This window comes from Nilaparvata lugens, chromosome 14, assembly GCF_014356525.2.
Source record: "Nilaparvata lugens isolate BPH chromosome 14, ASM1435652v1, whole genome shotgun sequence".
NCBI lineage: Eukaryota > Metazoa > Arthropoda > Insecta > Hemiptera > Delphacidae > Nilaparvata > Nilaparvata lugens.
The window spans coordinates 7924627-7946783 of record NC_052517.1 but is presented as its reverse complement, the minus strand read 5'-3'; the positions used below and the strand labels follow the sequence as shown (position 1 = coordinate 7946783).

Genomic DNA, 22157 nt, shown 5'->3' with positions numbered 1-22157 from the left:
TAATATCATAATATCCCGGCTACTTTTTGTATTGAATAACTATAGTTCCCTCGTTTCTGTATTCTTAAGACACGTCCAACTTTCGAATATTTATTAAATTATTCCATGAAGGTAAAAATAAATAAATTAAATTGAGGTACGGTACGTACTAGTTTATTAAATGCAAAAACCATTGAATTCTATCCCAATCAGAAATTATCAGGTATATGGTCAAAAATATTAACATTCGACTTTTAAAGATTCAAGGAAAAATGTTCACAATTACCTAATTTTTCCCAATGATTTACTAATACAGTTCTTTTGAAAACTCTTGATTCCATGAACTTTGGAGCTGAATGTAAAAATGTTAATCCAGTGAAATTCACTCCATTCCTGGAAATACAAATGTATATGGAATAATCTGTTCAAACGCTTTATAACGTCTAATCACATCCTCAACACCTTTAAAAGTGAAATTCGATCAGTCTGATACTGTATTTCATTTACTCCTTATTTATTCAATGTTTGAAAGCATAAGCATTTTCTAATGTAAATAAATGCACGTCTTCAAAATGGTTTAAGAATCATTTCATCTTGAAATTTCGTATTGAAATCATGTATCAAAATTATTATTGAATATCAGTTCACATTTTTTGTGTAGTCACAAAAAGTAGGTAGGTGATGGGTTTCTAATTAGAGAGAGATTCTAGTCAAAACTATATAATGCTTGTGTAAGAAATATTGACCATATTTCCATAATAATTCTCATCAACTTCATATGAATTGCTTAAATTTTGATGTTTATCTTATTGAATAGTCCTCTCATCTTAATATATATGCTATGTATCTAAATTGTAGGTATATATATTATAAACCTTGTTATTCACATTTCCTCTTATCAATTGGAGTGCAATATATGTTACAAAAAGACCTTTCGTTAGAAAGCAATTTTTTGTGCTACCAAACTCATTTCAAACAATATAGGACAATCCAACACTTTAAATAATATTGAAAAAATCTAGGTGCTGTAAAAACAATTATTATAATTAAACGTACCCTAATAATATTTGAAGAATACTACCAGAATGTTGATAATGAAAGCTATTGAATTCAATCATTGTTGATAATATAAGGAGATTGACTGGAGTACATATATATTTTCTCATGAAAAGAAACATGAGTTGAAGTGAGAAAGTACTATATAGGTACCTACCAGTATTCGTTCTGATTGAAGTCATGACCTGTGAGCTCTCCCACATTAACTATGACGGAATAACGTGAGTAAGTGCATCTTTCTAAACAGGGAATTCTATTGCCATTGATGGTGATTAATTTCCTTCCTTCGGTCATAATTTGAGCTGAAGATTGAAGACCAATGAATGAATTAGAAAAAATATATATATAAAATACGTTCACGTTCATTAAAACTCAGTTTTTAAAAAGAAATTTTATTTGCGAAAAATACATGTTAACACATCAAGTGGCTGGAGTAGACTAACTAAATGATCGCGCTGAGAGCGACACTAAGCGGTACTGACAAAAATAGTAGTCAGCACATCAATTGTTTAAGTTTACATAATTCCTCCCTCCTTAAGTTTTTATTTCGTCCCGAAAAATAAATTTGGGACACTCAAAAAATTACAAAAATTAAAATGAAGTTACAAATTAAAGTTTACTAACTTAGATCTAATTTCTAGGTGGTACAATATAGCTTATGGTAGGGGTTGATGATATTGGTACTTGTGTATCAATTCGGTAATTTAGTACACTGGTTGGCTTCTTGAATTTGTAATAAACGATTATCAAAATTACAAGAAGTATAAATGTACTTAAAACAAAAATTACAATGTGGCGTGTCTTAAGGACGAAAGAATCTTCAAAATTTATAAAATCAAAATCTCTAGGTTCAATATCATCAAGTTCACTAACATCTTTCAAATCGATAAGTTTAGTATGAATTTTATTTGGTACATGACTTAATTTTTGTGCGTATGTGGTAACTGAAGTAAATTTACATCTGTCATTTTATCATTGATAAGGAAAGATGAAGGAGTATTTATAGTGACATTATTGATATTAATTTGATCAAACTTCTATACTAAAATACAATTACAATTTTCGAAATAATTCATAAATGGTCTATCATTAATTATTTCTATTCTTACACAACTATCCAAATCCTTATTATTTACTACAGACAAAATACAGTTATCATGTATAATTTCTCCTGAAGTATAAAAAGAAATAGAAGAGAATATTTGACAATTGGTCAGTTTCCAAAGCTTTTTGTTTTGAGACACAGATATCGATTTTTCAACAGGATAAGACAGAAGGTCATATTTTTCAAATAAATCGTTTAATTTCGGTAAATGGATAATGTAAGTTATAACAGATTTCGATAAAATACAAGTGCTATTACTAATTTCCCATAAAATACTGGAATCTCTACTAGCTGATGAATAATTCTTATAATTAATTAACCTACAAAAATCATCAAAGCTCAAAATTGATGGATGAAGTTTCCCTTCTTTGCAATACATCAACGAGTTAACAACATTATTTATTTCTTCATCCAACAATTGTATAGTCAAAGTAATTAAGTCAACAGCTTGCATATTTTCAACAATATTGGCAGTTTCGTTATTAATATTTTCTAATGCTTTATTATTTGAATTAATATGCTCAACATCGAAATTAAATTTGTTAATTAACTCATGGTTCATTTCAAAATTTTGTTTTTCATTTTTAACAAGATGTCATCATTTTCTATTTTATCAATAACTTTGTCGAGGTGTTCTTTGTCGTCAGCAGTCATAAGTCCTGTCAACCATGATATGGCGTTTCCTAATCCGTTCATTAGTCCACGTTTTACCTTTTTATTTTTATTTTCAGAAATCATTTCTAATTTAAAATATTGGTTGAGTGAAATTTTCTTCAAGGATTCAATAATGTCAGAGGATATGTAAGCGACTTGCAGATTATTAATGTGAGTCTGTAATTTCAAAGATTGTATTTTAAGGTCAGTCACGTTAGTAAAATGGATAACTTTGTATGTGTCGTTGATGAGCATAGATTGTCCTATTTTAATCAGAATTATTCCTGCTGTCTTTGTCAAGTCTGTCAGTCTGTACGTCAACGTTGCTGGGATCAGGAACAACAGAAGGATGGTCATTGCCTTCATCTGCAACAATTAGATTATCTTTTACTTTTTTACGAGGCCTTTTCATTCTGTTAGGGTGGATTTTGATTACATTTCTTTTCAGTTTAAACCTATCACCCTTCCTTAGTAGCTGTGCTATACCTTGGAACATTTTTGTAAAATTTCGGGTTTTTGATGAATATCCTATCTGGTATTTCAGGTGGTCCTCTCTATTTTTGTTACATTTTTCTGTTCGTTTTTCTTTTTCCTCGATTATTTTCTTGTAAACGGCCTCATTCAACGCTTATTGTATTTCTTTGAAGTATTGATTAGCAAGTTCTTCAGTGATTACTGCGGGATTATCCTGATCTTGATTTTTTGGTAAATAATTCTGAATTCCGAAAGTTAGTTCATTTGGGCTTAAGTTGAATTGATCTTTTATCGAATTGTTATAGGTTCGCAAAGCTAATCGAAGTTTTTGTTCAACACTATATTTTGGGAATTTAATTTCGAGTCCTTGTAGAATTTCAATAATTGTGGAGTGTGTTCTTTCTATTAGTCCTTGATATTGGGGATGATAAGGTGTGGTGAAGTAAGTTTCAATACCATTTATTTCAGTGAATTGTTTGTATAGTGCATTGTTGAATTCTAATCCGTTATCGGTTTGAATGCATTTTGGAATATTGGGAAAACTGGAAGATAGTTGTTTAGATTTTTTATTATTTCGATACTGTTAGCTGATTTCAATGTGTAGGCGGAAAGTCTTTTAGAAAACGAATCGACAATTGTGAGGATTTTAATATTATTATACGTGAAAGTGTCAATCTGAAGTTTTTCGAAAGGTTTAGTAGGTGTGGGAGTTACTTTGAATTTAGTTTTAATTGGGTTTCTTTCATACTTGGTTTTCAAACAGATTTCACATTTATTTACAAATTCGGTTACGTCTTTATGTGCATTGCGGGCCAATAGTAGTTTTTACGTATTTGTTTATAATTCTCGTTAATATTCCTCTGTGGAAGTTTTTGTCTTCATGACATCGAGCTATTATCATTGTCTGTTCATCTACATCAGTTATGTCGGCGTTTATTCTTTTGTAGATTCGGAATTTTATGTTGGAAACTATTTTGACAATTTCATTAGTCATTGAACATATAATTTCTGTTTTTAGAGCTTCAAACAATGGACTTTTATTTGAAAATACTATACCGTACACAGTATCAGGTTTCAAATACTCTCGTATTTCTTCTACGTTGTTTCCAATGTCACGTGCGTCTCTGTATTTGAAAATTATTCTGTTTTTATTAAAGATCTTTTTGAATTGGGGTTTTCCTTTACCTCGTGAAATAACTATTTGGTTTGCTTCAGTGTTTATGATACTATTTTCGTCCATTATACCTATTCCTTTACCTCGTGAAATAACTATTTGGTTTGCTTCAGTGTTTATGATACTATTTTCGTCCATTATACCTATTCTATCATCTGAACTTTCTTGAGAATGTTGTGTCATTAGTGAGTCATTGTCATTATCATTATTATTCGTATTATTTACAAGGTTTTCGTTGCCAGTTTCCACATCATTTTCATTAATATTATCAATATTTGCATTAACTATCGAATTGTTACCTAATTGTTCATCAAGATCATTCAATATACTTTCATTTACCGACGGAGGAGCTTCATTGTTATGGAATCTCAGCAGATCATTGATATCAATGTCATCGTACTCATCATTGTTATTGGCATTGTCGTTGGCATTGTTCGCATTATTTTCCGCGGGAAAGCCTGGGAACAATTCTGAATCGTCAAAACCTGTAAATTCATCACTACTTTCCATCATATTTACATTGAAATGCCGTGAGAGACAGCAACACAATTTGAGCGACCTTTTATGAATTCTACGGTGTAATCATACTCTTCCATTAACAATTTCCATCTCATTGATTTAGCATTTGGTTCTTTTAGAGAATGAAGCCATTGGAGTGGCTTGTGATCTGTTCTTAGGGTGAATTTTCTTCCATACAAATATGGCCTGAAATGTTTCACTGCCCAAGTATTTGCCAACATTTCTTTTTCAATAGTAGAAAGATTTTGTTCGGTGGGATTGAGTGTTCTAAAAGCGAATGAAATTGGGAGATCTTTATTGTCAGTCATTTGACTAAGGACCGCCCCTAAGCTTACATTGGATGCGTCTGTTGTCAAAATATATGGATCATTCAATTTAGGTATCTGCAATAGGTATATTGGTGCGTTAGTAATTGCTTTTTTCAGAAAATTGACAGCTTCAATGAATTTAGGATCTTTTGGGTTTATAGTGGATGTTTTTCTCAATGCGTTAGTTAAAGGTTGAGCTATTTTAGCGAAGCCTATTTTATCATTTTTCTGTAGTATCCTGCCAAACCTAAAAATTGTTTCATTTGTTAGTAGTTTGTGGAACGGGAAAATCTTTTATTGCTTTTACTTTTTCAGGACTAGGCTGAATGCCTTTTTCCGAAACTATGTGACCTAGAAATAGAAGTTCTTTCTTAAAGAATTCGGTCTTGTCCAATTGTATTTTTAGTTGATGAGTTTTCAATCGTTTGAATACAACGTTCAGGTGTTTCATGTGCTCTTGTAAGCTATCACTAAAAATAATAATATCATCAAGATATACAAGAACATTTGGTAAATCACAAAATATCAAGTTCATTGTCCTTTGAAATTGAGGTGGACCATTTTTCAATCCAAATGGCATTCTGAGAAACTCATATAATGACCATTTTCAGTACTAAAAGCTGTTTTTGGTATTGATTCGGGTTCCATTTCAATTTGATGGAATCCTGAAACAAGGTTCCATTTCAATATTTGGGAGAGGAAATCTATTCATCTTTAGTTTTGTTGTTCAATTTCCGATAATCTACTACAAGACGAACTTTGCGTTTTCCTAAAGCATGAGGTTTCTTCGGCACAACCCATAAGGGAGAGTTGTACGGAGAATTAGACGGTCTTATTATCTTTTGTTGGAGTAACTTGTTTATTTCATTACTAATATCCTGCCTAAATGAGATAGGATAGCGGTAGTTTTTTGAATAAACAGGTTCTTCGTCTATAGTCACTATTTTATGCTTGAGCAAGTTAGTAGCAGTTAATATATCACCTTCGAATTTTATTATTTCGGGATATTTCATAAGAGTACTAATAATGTATTCTTTCTCTTCTGAGTTCATAATTATGCTCAGTTCTCAATAAAGAAGTGATTTCGTCAATGGAGAGGGGATTATCGATCATCTCACCCATGTACAATTCACATTCTTCTACAGAAACTGTTTCGATACTCAACGTTTTATCACAATCAGAAAAATATTCAATCTCAATAAAACCATTCCTATCAATATCAGTTACAATATTATACAACTGCAATTCCTTAATACTAACAACACATAGCTTATCTGATGGAGTGCAAAGATTAGTTTTAATTTTCAATTCATTCCAACCCTTGTTGATTTCAATATGATTCATTCCTAACAGTGGTATCGTGCAATCTTTCGTTATGAAACAATTGGTCTCCAAATCTATTTTTGCTTTCAACCCTTGCAATGTTTGCTTTCCAATAAGAACATAATAATTATCGCTAAAATCATACACATAAAATTTTTCATCTTTATCAACACCAAGCATATTCTTAACATTAATATTTACACAACCTTTTCCATTAGATTCACCAGCGGGTGTACGAATTTTATAATCACAATCAATTATTTTTGTCTGAGGAGAAACCATTATTTGAGGTTTAATGAAATTATATTTACTACCTGTATCGATCAAAATTCGTAAATCATTGTAATGAATATGAGGCAAATCAAGAGAGATCGTATTCAAATCTAATACTACGTTTTTGGATTATTGTTCGAGCCTACTTCTAAAAAATGATTCATTTTCTCGCAAAGGTCACTCACAGCATTTTCCATAGAACTCATTCTAGCATCCATGCTTTCAAATTCGGAAAATTCATTTTCAGAAGATTCAATATTGTGAACTGGAAACTTTTGAAAGTTGGAAACTGTTCTCATGCTCACATCGTTTGATTTTTTATTCAAATTTTGGTTGTTATTATTGAATTTTGCATTTGGATTACGATTGAAGTTGTGATTTTGGAAACTTTGTCCATTAGGAAATCTACTTTGAAAGGATTGTCCTCTGTTGAAATTATTTTGAGGCTGAGAGAAATTTCTCTGATTGAAATGATTTTGAGGTTGAAAAAATTTCTCTGATTGAAATTGAAATCACGATTTTGAGATTGAGAAAAGTTTCTTTGATTTGAATTGTTTTGGTTTTGAAACTGATGGAAATTTTTCGGATGCGAATTTTGATTGGAATTTGACGAGTTTTGTTTTCCTTCAGATTTACTGAAAGTTTGATTCATTTGTGTTACATCAGTAGTAAATCCTAAATGTTTCAAATAAACACCACTCTTATTGATAATAGCCTGTCTTGCATCACTGAGGTCTTTGATTCCTAGCATTTGTAGGTGAGCTCCAAGCTGGTGGTTGATTCCTTCGACTAAAATCATTACAATTTGTTTATCCAACTGATATGAGATAGTTTCAAGAATTGGACCAGTTAGTCCATCGAGTTTGTGTCTTGAGATAATCACGGTTCTTTTTTGTTGCAGTCTATTTATGAATTGAATAGGGTGTTCTTTTTGGTGTGATTTCATAGCAAGCAGTTCCATAGTTAATTGTTCTACTGTCCTATTATCGGCAAAGTTGTTTTTCAAAACAATCAAATTTGAGAGGTCATCTACTGTACTGTTGAGGATTACATCTTTAGCAGGTCCATGTAATTTGTTTTTACAATAGTGAAGGAGAATCCAATGATTGTCTGCTGCTTCCGCGATACGATTATTACAATAGTCATTTTTCAATTTTTTGACAACTTCAAGAAAGCTAAGTAGTTCTATTGGGTTTCCTGAATATTCAAGTATTATGTGTAGGTGATGTTTTGCAATTGGTCTTGAAATAAGGGGGTTATCCATTGTGCTTTCACTGTTATCTTCACTATTACTGTCACTGATTGTAGATGTAGAAGATGTGTCACCTTGAACTGTGGAGTTGGATACAGCTGCAGCCAGAGCCAGGTACGATCTTAACCTTGGGCGATCTTAACGTGCTCTTCCTGGGTGAGGTACCATCGCCTCCAAGGATAGGACGACACACGTATAATGAATCTTGCACTGAGTCACCAGTATTGAGGTTAGAAATTTTGAAAATGCGTGAGTGGACGCTGAGTGAATACCAGACTGATTGAGTCACTACAAGATTCGATACAATCGTCTGCATTGCGGGAGGCATAAACACTCGCTCACCCTTGATTCTTCTTATGACAGATTGTATAATGATAAAAATTTTTTAAGTAGTGTAGTGGTTGCTAAAAACTGAATACGGATATCTTAAAACTATTACCTGTGATGGAACAGCATACAAAATCATACAGGTCGAGCAAAAATCCTGATGTAGATAATTTACGGGACTGTGTCTCTAATAAGTTCCGAAGGATTAAAATAGGGTACTAAGGACCAGAGATCGTTTGGAATATATTTCGAGAACAGAGTCTTATCGGGCTTTATGCTCTATTGTAGGAAATTATATGATCTCCAGCTGCATCTGCTATACAGTCAACGAATTCGCTCCTAAGTCGAAGTTGGTAACAGATAAAAGCTGATATATGAGCGGGTAAGGACAGAGAATAGATAATCTCGATCTGACCCCACACACTACATCCACTTAAATCTGTTCCAATATCCAGGTTGATTCAATTATTTCAATGATCATACTTGATCGGTTCTTGATAATATAGAACGTGTCGGACACAATAATTGACAGGCTTAAGAAATAATCAAATTCAGAAGACGAATTGATAAAGTGGAAATATAATATAATAAAATATGTAGTTTGACAGTGCAGATGTGAAGCTTGAATTACAGATTGAGAATAGTTTATCATTAATAAAATAATTAGAAAATTTTTTGTGCTTGCATGATATCATGCGTGATTCAACAGAGTTTATAATTGCTAAATTTAACAGTTTTTTGAAAAATAGTGAAAATAGATTATAAAAGTTTTTAAAATTGCTCGGGTCATGGATCTGGCAGCAGAGGATAGTTAATCAACTACAAGTTCTTATAAATTCTATACCAGATAAAATCTAGGATCTTAATAATTATAAGCGCTTGTCGGCGTGGCTATTACTTTAACAAAGAAAAATTTATATTTTCTGTACTGTATTTTCTTTTGAAGCAAAGACTGGGGCCCCAAAATATAAAACTCACGTGAATCCTCTTGGCGGTTTCAGCACGTGTGGAATTTTTATTAAATATCCCCTTCACCAAAATAATTAGGGAATAATAATTAAATTAGAATTTCTAGAATTATCGATTGATGAAGTAAATTTACAATTAATAGATAAATTAGCCTAAAATATTGGCTCACAGATAAAATATATAAAAATCGAACAAATTTTCACTAATGGGTCTTTGGTAACTTTCAACAGGTCTTAGCGGTGAGGATTTTAAAAGGGAAGTGACTTGCCTTTCTTCTAAGCTTTTGGCTAGAACCTTTTCTCTGAGAATCTCTGTGTAATTAATCTGCATGAAATTTTGCCATTGGTAGAATGATTATGACGTAGGCATGACGTCAGTGGCAAGCAGTAAAATATAATTCCTTTAATTACAATAATAGCTTGATTTGTATAATTTTTTAAACTGCTTAATTTTCTAGATACAGTTCCTCTATACGGTGTACGTGCACTATAACAGATTGTCTGATAACAGATTAACATATGATGTTTTCAAATGATCATCCCTTTTGGTGCTATTTCTATGACATATTGGCTTAGACTTGCCAAAGAGATTCATTCACCATGTGATTCAGTTGGCTCAATAATTTATAATTTAATATTTCTATACAATTCTTATTATATTCGAAACTGTTATAATTAATTTTTGCTGCTCTTATCAGTTATACAATATTCATGCTATGACCTAGTTTGTTATAAACATTCGACATTATAATGTAATTTTGTGAATAATAAATAATTTTAACAATAATACATACCTACATTTTATTTTTCTATTTGAAATTCTTGGTCCTTTATCAATAGTTCTTAATTTTAGAAATAATATTATAGCTTGCATGAAAACCTGGCATGAAATTTTATAATATATTGAGTCAGTCAGCTGTGTCTGAGCTGCTACAAAAACATCTGATCAATTGTAAACAACAGTGTAACCTCCAAAAGTTCAATGAACAATTCATAAATTACTTGTACTCAATTTGCAAAATAATTATAATTTTATTAAATAATTCTCTGGAAAAAATGTGTGATACAGAACGGTACTCTTATCTTATACTCAGCTGTTGATAAGGAAGCCTTATCGCTGGGTTGCTAACTATTCGTTTGGCAGATCTTTCATTCTATAAGTGTAATTACAATTTTCCTAGCTAATTCTCTCCTTCCATGAGATTTATCCAAAAGATTCATTACAATATATATATATATATTATAGCTCAATGATGACCAGCTAGGCTACTGGAGTTTGGTACGGCAAGGAAAAATGAATTTATACAGCAGGGTGAGAATCATTCAGCATCAAAAATTTCCTGAACTGGGAAGTAAACATAATCATGAAGTGTTTTATAGGTAGATTTCCAAGCAGTTGCCGTATGGGCAGGTGGGGCTGATTCAATATTCTATACAAGAAAAAACATTTATTCATCCTATACCATTAAATGAGCAATTTCTGTTTATATGTTTGTATCTCACCAGATCTCGAAAACGGCTCTAACGATTCTCACAAAATTCAAAACATAGTAGGTTTTTAATATAAAAATTTGATTGCACTAGGTCTCATCCCTGGGAAAACCCGCTTGAGAACATTAGAAAGAAAATTTATTATTCATCCTTAGCAAAACAGCTGATAATAATTATTTCGTCGTCTGTTGATGATGGAAGTGGGTGAGCGAGTTCATGTGTGTGGGACTGTGTCAAAATTATGACTCAGCTGTTGAACTTTTGTAATAATTCAATCAGGTACTTAGTGCCGGTTGCAAAAAACCCGGGTTACTTTTATTCCTGATTAATTACAGTAGAACCATCTTTTTGAAATGGTCGCCTTCTCTGATTTGGTTCTCGTGAAATTAATCAGGATTAAATTTAACCGGCTTTTGTGCAACCGGGCCTTTGTGAGGGGAATTTTTGTATTCCTCTGGGAATCAATCTCAATTCACTGTGATTAGATAGAACATTTCTGTATGAACTATGAATATTATTATAATTTCTTCTTTCGTAATCAATTTTGTATGCTTTTGTACTCCAGAGCGAAGCTCAGTCCCTGATACTAACACTGAATTATAATGAATGAATAGAGAAGCGCATAGATTTCTAAGGCATGTAAGTATGAAAATTCCAAGGATAAATTGATTAGTAACTATAAAATGAAACTAGTATCTAAACTGATAGTTCAGATCAAATGGTTATGGTCTTAGACCAGATAGATTCTATAAAAAATATCTGGTCTACGGTATATGTTGAGGAAAGAAATGATGACATGAACTTTGAAACTTACACAAATGGAGATCGACACAGAGGTTATTGAAGATAGTGCATTCTTTGTAGATCCCTATAAAAGAAAAAAAGAATTGATATAATGAGTAACGGTATCACAATTTGACAATTTAAAATAATTTTGAAAATAATGATAATTTTGAAAAAAGTTATTGAGACTTTCTACCCGGTGATCTATTATTAGGCGGATGAGTGAGTCTTCTATATCTGTCATGTTGTGTTATAATATGTGAAATATGAAATGAGTCAATATTTTTATTTATTTATTTATTTTATTTATTTATACGTGGATACAATAGCAAATCATATAAATATGATTGGGAAGGAACAACAGGCTTGGCCCAAAACTATTCCATTCCCAAATTTTGATTACATGTCCAAAAAATAGGTTATGTTTGTTCTGTAAGAAGTTCAAGGTCAACTTTCGTCCAAAAATAAATATGTGATGCAAATTTTAAATTTAGAAAAATTAAAACACCAAATTATAGTTAAATATTACACTTAATTATCACTGCACATTGTATTAATTAAGTTATTTTATGAATTTTGAAGCCAAAAATACACACAAATTCTCACTAAGAACAGCTGAACATAAAAAATATATAGATTTCAATAATATTGATGAATAAATTGCCGGTACATTTGACTGGCCTGTAATATATTATCACAGCGTCAGACAATTAGTGATAAGGTGCATGCAAAATGTAAACACACTAATGATGTCACTTGCAATTTTCATGTTAGTCAATTAGTTTATGTTCTCTGACTCCAACATTCCAATAATAATATTATAGTCCAGTCAAATGGTCGTTTTTCAGGAAACAGCCCCGAAAGAATCTTTCTCAACGGTTCTTCATGCATTTTGGGGCGCTGAATTTGAATCTGAAATTCGCTGACACGCCAGAGGGCGGCTTCATCCCCAAAATTTCAGACTTTTTTCAATTTTTCCATTTAATCTCGAAATTTCGAGTTTTTGGAGAAAAATCATTCTCTACAAAATTAAATATAATAAAATTTCCAATAAATTGAGTGGTCGTGCAGAACTGTATCATTCTTGGTTCCGGAGCTACTAATTTTCAAAAAGAGGTATTTTTTAAGGGTTTTTCAAAATTATGCAAACCTACCACTTCTACCCTTCACAACTTAGACATTTTTCTAGTAATGATAAAATTACGCATAATTGGATACGTCAATGATCAAAACTTTAAACATTCATAACTTTTGACAAAATGATCAGATCTCCTTTTACTATAGCGCATTCTTCTCAACTCGTCAAGGCTGTTCAAAATCATGTATCATAACTAAAATTTGAAAGATAAATAGAAAATTCCTCCTTGAGTGTATTCCAGCCCATATTTACATACACAAAAAATGGCCAATTTCTATATCCAAAGCTTTTTATCTCGATAACCCGGAATAATAAAAAATGGTACTTGGTCTTGATTTGCAGAAGAAAATCTTCATGTGAGGTAAATGACTTTTGTAAAAATATAATCGTGAAGTAAGATACGTTCGTTTCAAAAAATCAAGAAATTTGCGATGTTTTTCTTATTTTCACAGTCGCGCAATATTCAAAAAGGAACATACCTATTGAATTTCATGAAAATCTATTGCCTAAGAAGAGAAATGCAAAACATTCGACTTGAATCTTAGCCCCACTTTGCTCGGTCAATATTATATGTGAAGCTGATGTTATAGTGTCTCATACTCTGTGCCGTTCGTATATACACTCTCACACGGCCAAAACAGTAATAATCGACAGTAATTGACAATAGTCGGCTTGACATAACAGTGAAATTTGAAACATGAACACCTTATATCATTTACGTGTGATATCTCTTCATGCTATATTTTCTCTATGGTACAGACTCTTGAACAAACATTAAACTGTATAAACATCAATTAATTAATATTAATAGGCTTGCGGTGACGTACCTTCATAAGGTACATTAGGCATCACACAGTTGCATTTAGTAATCAAAACTTCCATATAATACTCCATAATACAATTAGTCAATGAATAATGATCGAAATATTTCAATTGTATCTCATCTTCCATGTAACACTGTCTTATAAGTGGGTCCACATCCCCAAGTCCAGGTGAGTCCAACATAGCAGTCGATTTGAATGAGAAATATGTTTCTGCTCCACCTGATAAGTATCCTCTTACAGTGTGAAGGCAAGGATATTCCATTGGAGTATGTAGAAGAATCTGCAAATTCAAAGATTATTGTGATTTCTGGTGATTTCATGATTTGTGGTGTTGATTACCATATGATAATTCTTCAATTGATATTAATCCAACGTTAATCGACGTATTAAAATTCATTTGGATCAGTGTTTTATATAAGCTAGGAGTATATAAATATTTTAAATAAATGCAAAGCTATTAAATAATTTATTGAAGTAGAATTGTTCCAAGAATCAAGAAGAGAAACAAATTAATAATTTCGTAAAATAGAAATTATTGAAACATTACAGCTTGACAATGTTTGACTTGATTATTACTCTAGGGCCTGGTTACACAAAAGTTTGTTGAATTTTAACGGTATTTAAATGATGGTTGAATGACACGAACCCCCCCAATCAGAGTAACGGAAAACTTCTCCAATTAGAACTTAGGCGTTAGCTTAGGCCGCTAATCTCCACAGATGAAAATCAAACAGACTTTTGTACAAGCAAATAAGCGCCATATTCATGATTTTGGGTTGAATATTTTCATGTATTTATGACTCACGGTTGCACTGTCTGCATAAAATAAATGGTATATGGAATCATGTGATGAAAGGTTCAGTATTAGAGAGAAGTCATCAAGTAATAAATTATATTTTTCTGATGCTAATTTGTTGGTACCTCGATTGTTTTGAGGAATATGCCTGAAAAAGAAAGAGATTTGATGATTTCCTGCCTTTTCCATTGTTTTGATGAATGGTCATATCAATCATAGAAAGATATATATGTATAGGTTTATTCACTTGGTTAACACAAACAATACAATGATCGGAAATAAAGAAAAAACAGGCTATTGCCCAAAACTTCTTCAATTTCCTAATTTAGTTTTAAATTGTCCAAATATTATACATAGGTTATGTCCATATTTCAATTTCAACACCAAATCACAATCTGAAAATATTCCATATAATCATGATAAAGTTTACAATAGGGGGGGGTGTAGTAAATACATGATTATTTAATAGTAAGTGGATACACAATAGGAAGTTAAAAAAGTGAATACAAAAGTACAATAAAATAGACTAATTTATAGTACCTATAATAATTTTATAGTACCGTACCGTAGCTGGTTTAATATAAATGATAGAGAAAAGAGAAAGAATAGGATATTAATATAACCTAACCTCTTTCTTTCGAATTATATTCAAGGAGTAGAAATTCGTTGGAAGAACTCAACAATATTACACATGAAGCCTGCTCTTTTTGGATTGGGATTCTAAAACTCGATTTCTACACTTCAAAATACGAAAATTCTAAGGAATTATTGTTTTATGTTATACAGTATAACATAATATTCTAGGCTTATACATGTTCTTCATGTTCGCAAATACAATGATGGAGCTGCTGGAAATAATAGGCTAGGCCTATTCTTTAGCAGTATAGGTATTCACTACTATAATTTGTATCAATCTATGGAAAATAATGAATACTATATTGAACGAGCAGATGTAACCCTTTTGCTCTGCAATGGGTAAACTTTACAAAACTACATGAATAATTTTTACTGAAGTTGAAAATTCGCCGTAGCAAAAAAGTATTGACTCCGGCTGGAATCGAACCCGAGACCTTCAGTACCTATCAGAATCACGAACGTTAGTTTGTTGAAACCAACGTTATTAAACTGTCTACTAACTTCGAGTAGCCTACGGTACCTATTGACACTGCGTCATCAGTGCACTGGGTGTTATGATGATATTAAATTCAATATAGGGCTTTTCTCCTATGCCTGGCTAATTGAGTTAATTCGTTTTAATTAATGCAAATAGTAAATATATAAAAATATGGTAATGCAAATAAATAAGATTGAAAAATTAAAATAGTCCTATAACCATATTCAGTAAATCATGAAACTTAATTCAAAATCAATTTAAAGTTAATCAGTTTAGTAGCAGATATAATAATGCGTCAAGCAACATAAAATATCCCTATCTTATTGTACCGTACTAGAAATCTAGCAGATGTAATAATGCGTCAAACAACATAAAATATCCCTATCTTATTGTACCGTACTAGAAATCTAGCAGATGTAATAATGCGTCAAACAACATAAAATATCCCTATCATTTTGTACTGAAAATCCAAAGTAATTTTGATAGGCTATACATTTTTGTATAGTAGGGATGAATACTAAAATGCTCATGAAAACTAAATGCAAATATTATTCTAATTATGAGATAGATACAAATAAAGTATAGTAACGCATTATAAACATTAGCGGAATAGTTTTCTAATCATCAGTACTTTTATGTAAAAGTATCTTATACTTATCACATCCAAAACCAATCGAAGGATGGAAATAACTCTTGGAAAAATGCCAAAGTTAAAGTGCAAAATTAGAAAAAAAAATAATTTCGACAAAAAAGGAGAGATGAAATACTCCTACCAGAGACAAACAAATAGTATAAACTTACGCTTATCCTTTCTCTATGCTTCTATACTCACTTCAGTAATAAATTATCTTTAGTCTGTATATTATAATCAACAGAACAGCAGAAGCCAACACCAGTCCTCGACGTTCTGGAAATATCTGAGCAGTCGACCTCTTTTCTACCTACTTTGCACCCGACTATCATCTCCGAACAATTATGACTGAGCTAAAACAAAATAAAAATAACATTATTTATATTAAATTCATTTATTTTTGCTACAGATGATGCCCACATAAAAATCCTGAGTTTATGCGTAGAAAGTGACTTGATAATACAAATAAGAGTTCAGTTGCTCTTGAGTTCCAGGTAGATTACACACTGACACTATTAATTAAAGAGCAACTATACTAATTTCGTCACTACTTTCGAATTAAAAAAAGTGTTCCATCTAGGCTATTTCTGAAAAATGTATGTGTCAGGTGTATATTTTCTACAATTCATTGTTTTATGTTTGTAATTTATGTTTCAACATGCATACATGTTAATTATGTTTCTTGCATACTTAATGTTTATGACTATTTGACAGCTTATTGAATAATATGCTCATTTTAATTAATTCTTTTTGACTCGACTGTAATATAAGTCTTAATTAGATTAGTGACTACGACCTATTGTACGCTAGTATAAGATAAACTTGTACTGTACTTAATGGCGAATAAAAATCTTGAAATCTTGAAATCTTGAAAATCAATGGAGAGATGTGATATACCTAATAATACATTATATTAAATGCAAATCAATGAATAAATAATTTTTTCATTAGAATACAGTACGAGAGATTTGGTATTCTTACATATTGGAATTAAAATTAGACAATTTCTAACACTTTGTAGTAGAATAATTATAAAATTTTGAAAAAATAGACTAATAAAAATTCAAACAAAATCTTACACAGCCAGCCACACCCAAGTTTGTAAGATGTGGAAGATGTGGGCAAATTCCACACTGACATTGTGGAAACAATAATTGGAAAATACTGGAGAGTGAAATTACCAAAGTTAACTACCATTGGTATAAATCACTTGGTATTATGAAAATGCAAGAGAAACCGTTGTTAACATATATAAAAAATAAAATGAGTTACAGAGGAGAGAGAAAAAGAGGACTATATTTTAGACTGATCTGTGAACAGTGGAATGATATTGGGGAGATATTAGGTAAGCAACACTACGTACGACATAAAATTCTACAGCGAAATAGTTATTTGTGCAACTAGTGCGCAAAGTGTCAGTTTGCTGCACCGAAAGAAACGTTTACGCCCGAGCCGTAGGCGAGGGCGGAATGGTTTCTTGAGTGCAGCAGAGGAACTTTGTGCACGTATTTCACATTAAGTTTTTCCTACAGTTACCATTGAATATGAAAAGTGGGTAATTATGGGTAAAATTGCCTGAAATGCATCAAATCTTTTTCTGTGTAATTTTATTATTGATAAAAACCTTAATCCTAAAATCCTAAAGTCCTCGTTGTCCTTGGTTATAATATATAATGAATAATAATTAGCGCGTTGTGCTTGGTTGCACGTCTGCTCACTATAGCAGCCACAGCAGTCACTGTTACCAACTTCATTTTGATTTTGCTGCACTGTTGCTCCATATAACCTACTAAGTATTTTGCGTTGCCATGTTGCAAATCTGGAGTGCAGAAAAATTTTTCCCGCACTAGAGCGGAAAAGTGATTCTTTGCGTTCTGTAATCAGTGCAGCAATGGCCACTTTTCAACGTAACTGTAGGAAAAATAAAATGAGTTACAGAGGAGAGAGAAAAAGAGAATTATATTTTAGACTGATCTGTGAACAGTGGAATGATATTGGGGAGATATTAGGTAAGCAACACTACGTACGACATAAAATTCTACAGCGAAAAATATATTGTGATCAGCCTACAGTAGCCACAATTATCAACTTACAAAAAGCAGGAATCTGCTCATTGACCAATCATGTTTTTGAAGGTAATCAGTCCATTTCATTACCAAGTGTATGTCGGAGCCGGACAACCTCTTTCTCGTCTTTACAATATTGAAGTATAAATGATTTATGAATGTTGGAAGCGATTGTTCCAATTCAGATTTCTCCTCTTCATCATCAAAAGGCCTACAAAAATTTTGGTTCATGCAAATTACAAGTTTCTTAGTCTGTAAGTTTTGCCGCTCTTATTATTCATATTGATAATGGAATTACTAATCATTTTCAACATATACACCAGCAGTGAAAAAAATATGTCACTCAAAATAATATTATACATAATATTATACGGTATTATAAATGCGCAATATTCCTAAATAAAATATACTTGTATTATGACCTGTTTGGACCTAATATTATACCCATAATATTCCTCATTAGTTCAAGATAAGCTTACTGGATTCAAAATTAATAGTACTTGATTAATATTGATTTCCTATCCTTGTTTAGCATATTTGTTAAATCAGAATGAAGGACTATAATGAATAGTACGATGCAACATGCAACAATGGTAAAATTTCAAAGTTTATTATTAATCATATTAAAGGAAATCAATAAATCCTATTCTAGAAGATTTTCCTTACTAAAGAGAATCAATTGTAAATCCTAGATTATTCCATTGTATTTAATTGAATGAAGGATACTGAATTAAAAATTGTCTTGTATCCAGTGAGACATAATTATATAGTCTATTAATTCTTTAGATTCCTGTTTGATTTCCGAATTAGGAAAGTCCTGAGGCGATTGAAAGAAAATTGATGTTACATTTTTTTAAATATAATGATATGAATATAATATTGAGTTCAGTAATCAGGCAACAGTCGAGTGTTCCCAGTCCTACCAATATTCAAGGGTATTGTTCCTGGGTACGAAACATAACTTTCTAACTGTCTGTAAACACACACACACACACAAAGCCGCCATTTTGTTTTTATATTAATAATAGCTTAGTCATGGCCAATCTAGAAAATAATTAAAGTATGGCGATTACTGGACATGGAGATGAATCTTCGCAACATCACCGGGGGGGTCGTTGTTTCATGACAACTGGAAAGTGAGCTACAAAATTTGTTTCAAATTCATAAAACATGTAATGGCGGTCGTTTAAAATCGTATTTCTTGAATAACAGTAAAAATGGATGATCTTAAAAGAAAAAAATACAAGAGTACCTTTTTTTAGTAAATTCAATTACAAATCAATTGACAACTCATTTTACAAGATTGAAAGAATATTAAGAGAGATATGGCAGCTTTGGTGATAGTGAACTACCTTTAGAGTATTATGTGACGATTTATTATTGTTTGAAATAATCTAAAATCGCTTACTAACAGCATGCAAAGCAAATGGAGATTGTTGCATTATTGAGGCAGACTTCAGCAGCATGCCTTGGTGCGTGCACTGCAGCAAACTTTCATCGGTGACGGGTGGAAGTCTACGCAACTATACTATGTCCAAACAGGCATGAGCTCTGAAGGATTAGGCCGACCATCCTACTACTCACACACACAAGCGCAGTTTTCTTTTGTGTATGTGAGTAAAGGGACGGTCTGTCTACCTGTTTACTACATAGTATACATAGTATATCAATTACGCAGGTAGGCCGGACGTGTGTGCCTGCGCGTGGGGGAGCGAGGGTCGGCTTAATCTTTCAGGGCTCATGGCAGTTTGGACAGACTATAGGCACAGTATACATACAGTACGGAAACTTGGCTATATCCTGACGTCAAAATCCGCCATCTTGTTAGGAAGCGCCGCATTGTAATAGTATTGATGGTAGGTTCGGATCACTTCAATGACCCGGATCAATTGATCTCATTCACTGCCAAGAGCCAATCAGAAGATCAGGATTGGAACTTCCCAAGGTCACGTGACGTGTTTAGTATTGGCGTCATGTAAAAAGCATTGGTTAGATAGGCGATTGATTACAAGTTTCCATTCTGTATATTCTGTGCTATAGGTGTCTATCCGTCCATCGCATTCTTGTCACCTTAGCATTTTTACCACGCTGTCACCTATCACAAAAGCTACCATATCTTACCCAAAACTCGTTAAATTTTGAGAAATGATGTGTCAATCGATTTATGTGATCAAATTCACTAAAAAAAGTTTTTTCTGTAAACTGAATGTGTTTTTTTTTTGTTATTCAAGGAATAACATTTTAAACGGCCGCCATTTTGTTTTATGAACTTGATACACTCTGTTCATATATGTGATGAAATAGTCAACAGACTCACAATGGAAAATCTAATAACTGTTAACTCACATCATTTTGAAGAAACGATCAACAGAGGATTTTGATGCTTTGTTGTTGTTGCAGATAGTCAAGGCTAGCTGTTCATATTTGAAGTTAGTATAGCTGGTAGTCACAAGCGAGGTGATAACTTGAGAATACTTCGTATTGTATATTGCAAGAAAACTCAATAATGAACCGACTAATGCTGCAACTACAGCCAATTTCCAGAATAATCTGAAATAGAATCTAAACTATACCTATATAAAGGCCTCTTCTAAACAATAATAGACATCTCCATATAGCTAAAATTTATATCACACTATTATAAAGAATCAGAATAGAATGATTTTCTCATAACAATTACACAATATCTAAATTTTTCTATAGGCATACATAAATGTAATTTCATAATCTAGTATAAATTTGGCTAATTGGGATAACTTATATATTTTTGACCTGGAACTACTGAAAGTTGGATTGCAAGATCAGTTTTTTTACAAAAACTTATCAATATCCGTTTCTTTTATTTAAATGACTGGAAAAAATTGTTATTCCTGGAACTAATAAACTATCTGAAAAGTTTTTCAATGTGAAATAAATAAGTTGAAAATTGATTAAATACTATCAACAATGAAACATTTAGCCTATAGTATTACTAGTAGCAGTTCTGCGAAGAGTAGACCTCGCTCATGAATACAACTTTCAATTCAATGAGAAGGGCCAGTACAATAATTACGATAAGTGTATTGTGAAGATTTAGCCATATCATCTATTATTTTCTCCATTGAAAGTGCTAGAGACACTGTTTGAAGGGATACTGAACTTATCAAGGAGGTACCTTTATATCAAATACATACAAATTTCACCTTTAAAATGAAAAAGACTAAGAAATTGTCAAAAAACCACAGATTCATTGATACTTAGAAAGACCAGTTTCGGTCTTTATCAGAGATTGACAATGGTGTAATCACCGAAACCGGTCTTTCTAAGTATCAATAAATCTGTGGTTTTTTGACAATTTCTTAATGTTTTGCATTTAATATGAATAATTACCGCAATATCAACTTCTCAACTACACAAATAGAAAAACAAAATTAACCTTTATAACTTAACATACAGATTTTACCTTTATACCTTTACATACAAATTTTTTCTACTACTGCTGTACATTGGACTCCAATACAATAAAGATTTATTTTAAATAATTTGTAAAACAATTTAATAATATAATAAGATGATTCAATTTGATTATTCTATCTAATCATAATAATTTATTTTATAATGATATATTATTAGAATAAGATAAAAACAATTAGTATCATCTGCAAAAAAACTTTGGTGAGAACGAAATTTGAACCTCGGTCAAACAGTGTGAGAAGCCACGGTCTAACCGACTCAGCCACCAGGTGCTCGTAACAATTGATGCGAAAAAGTATGAACTTGAATTGCTGTTTCTTCAAAGACACATCCTTTCTGGATAGAGGTTAGTCTACGGTTTTTTTAATTACAAAAAACCAGAGGTCTTATCAGAAATCGTTACACATACCGTACGTTTCTGCGCCTTGTTTCAAAGAACTTGCATACCA

General features: G+C 31.9%; 1 protein-coding gene and 1 long non-coding RNA gene across 2 annotated transcripts in view; both read right to left on the bottom strand.

The window, feature by feature from the left end:
* The window catches only part of LOC120354178 (sodium channel protein Nach-like), a 34408-nt gene that overhangs the window by 2104 nt on the left and 10147 nt on the right, over positions 1-22157 (bottom strand). The window contains exons 3-9 of the mRNA XM_039440685.1: positions 18283-18466; positions 16391-16542; positions 14454-14592; positions 13652-13928; positions 11718-11771; positions 1193-1337; positions 266-372 (exon numbers count right to left, since the gene is read on the bottom strand). Coding sequence (XP_039296619.1) covers positions 266-372; positions 1193-1337; positions 11718-11771; positions 13652-13928; positions 14454-14592; positions 16391-16542; positions 18283-18466 — 1058 coding nt within the window. The remainder of the gene's footprint in view (positions 1-265; positions 373-1192; positions 1338-11717; positions 11772-13651; positions 13929-14453; positions 14593-16390; positions 16543-18282; positions 18467-22157) is intronic.
* Positions 3801-4655, bottom strand: LOC120354179. Its single transcript, XR_005572878.1, has 2 exons — positions 4586-4655; positions 3801-4513 (listed from the first exon to the last, which is right to left on the bottom strand). It is a non-coding gene; the product is annotated as an uncharacterized LOC120354179 (long non-coding RNA).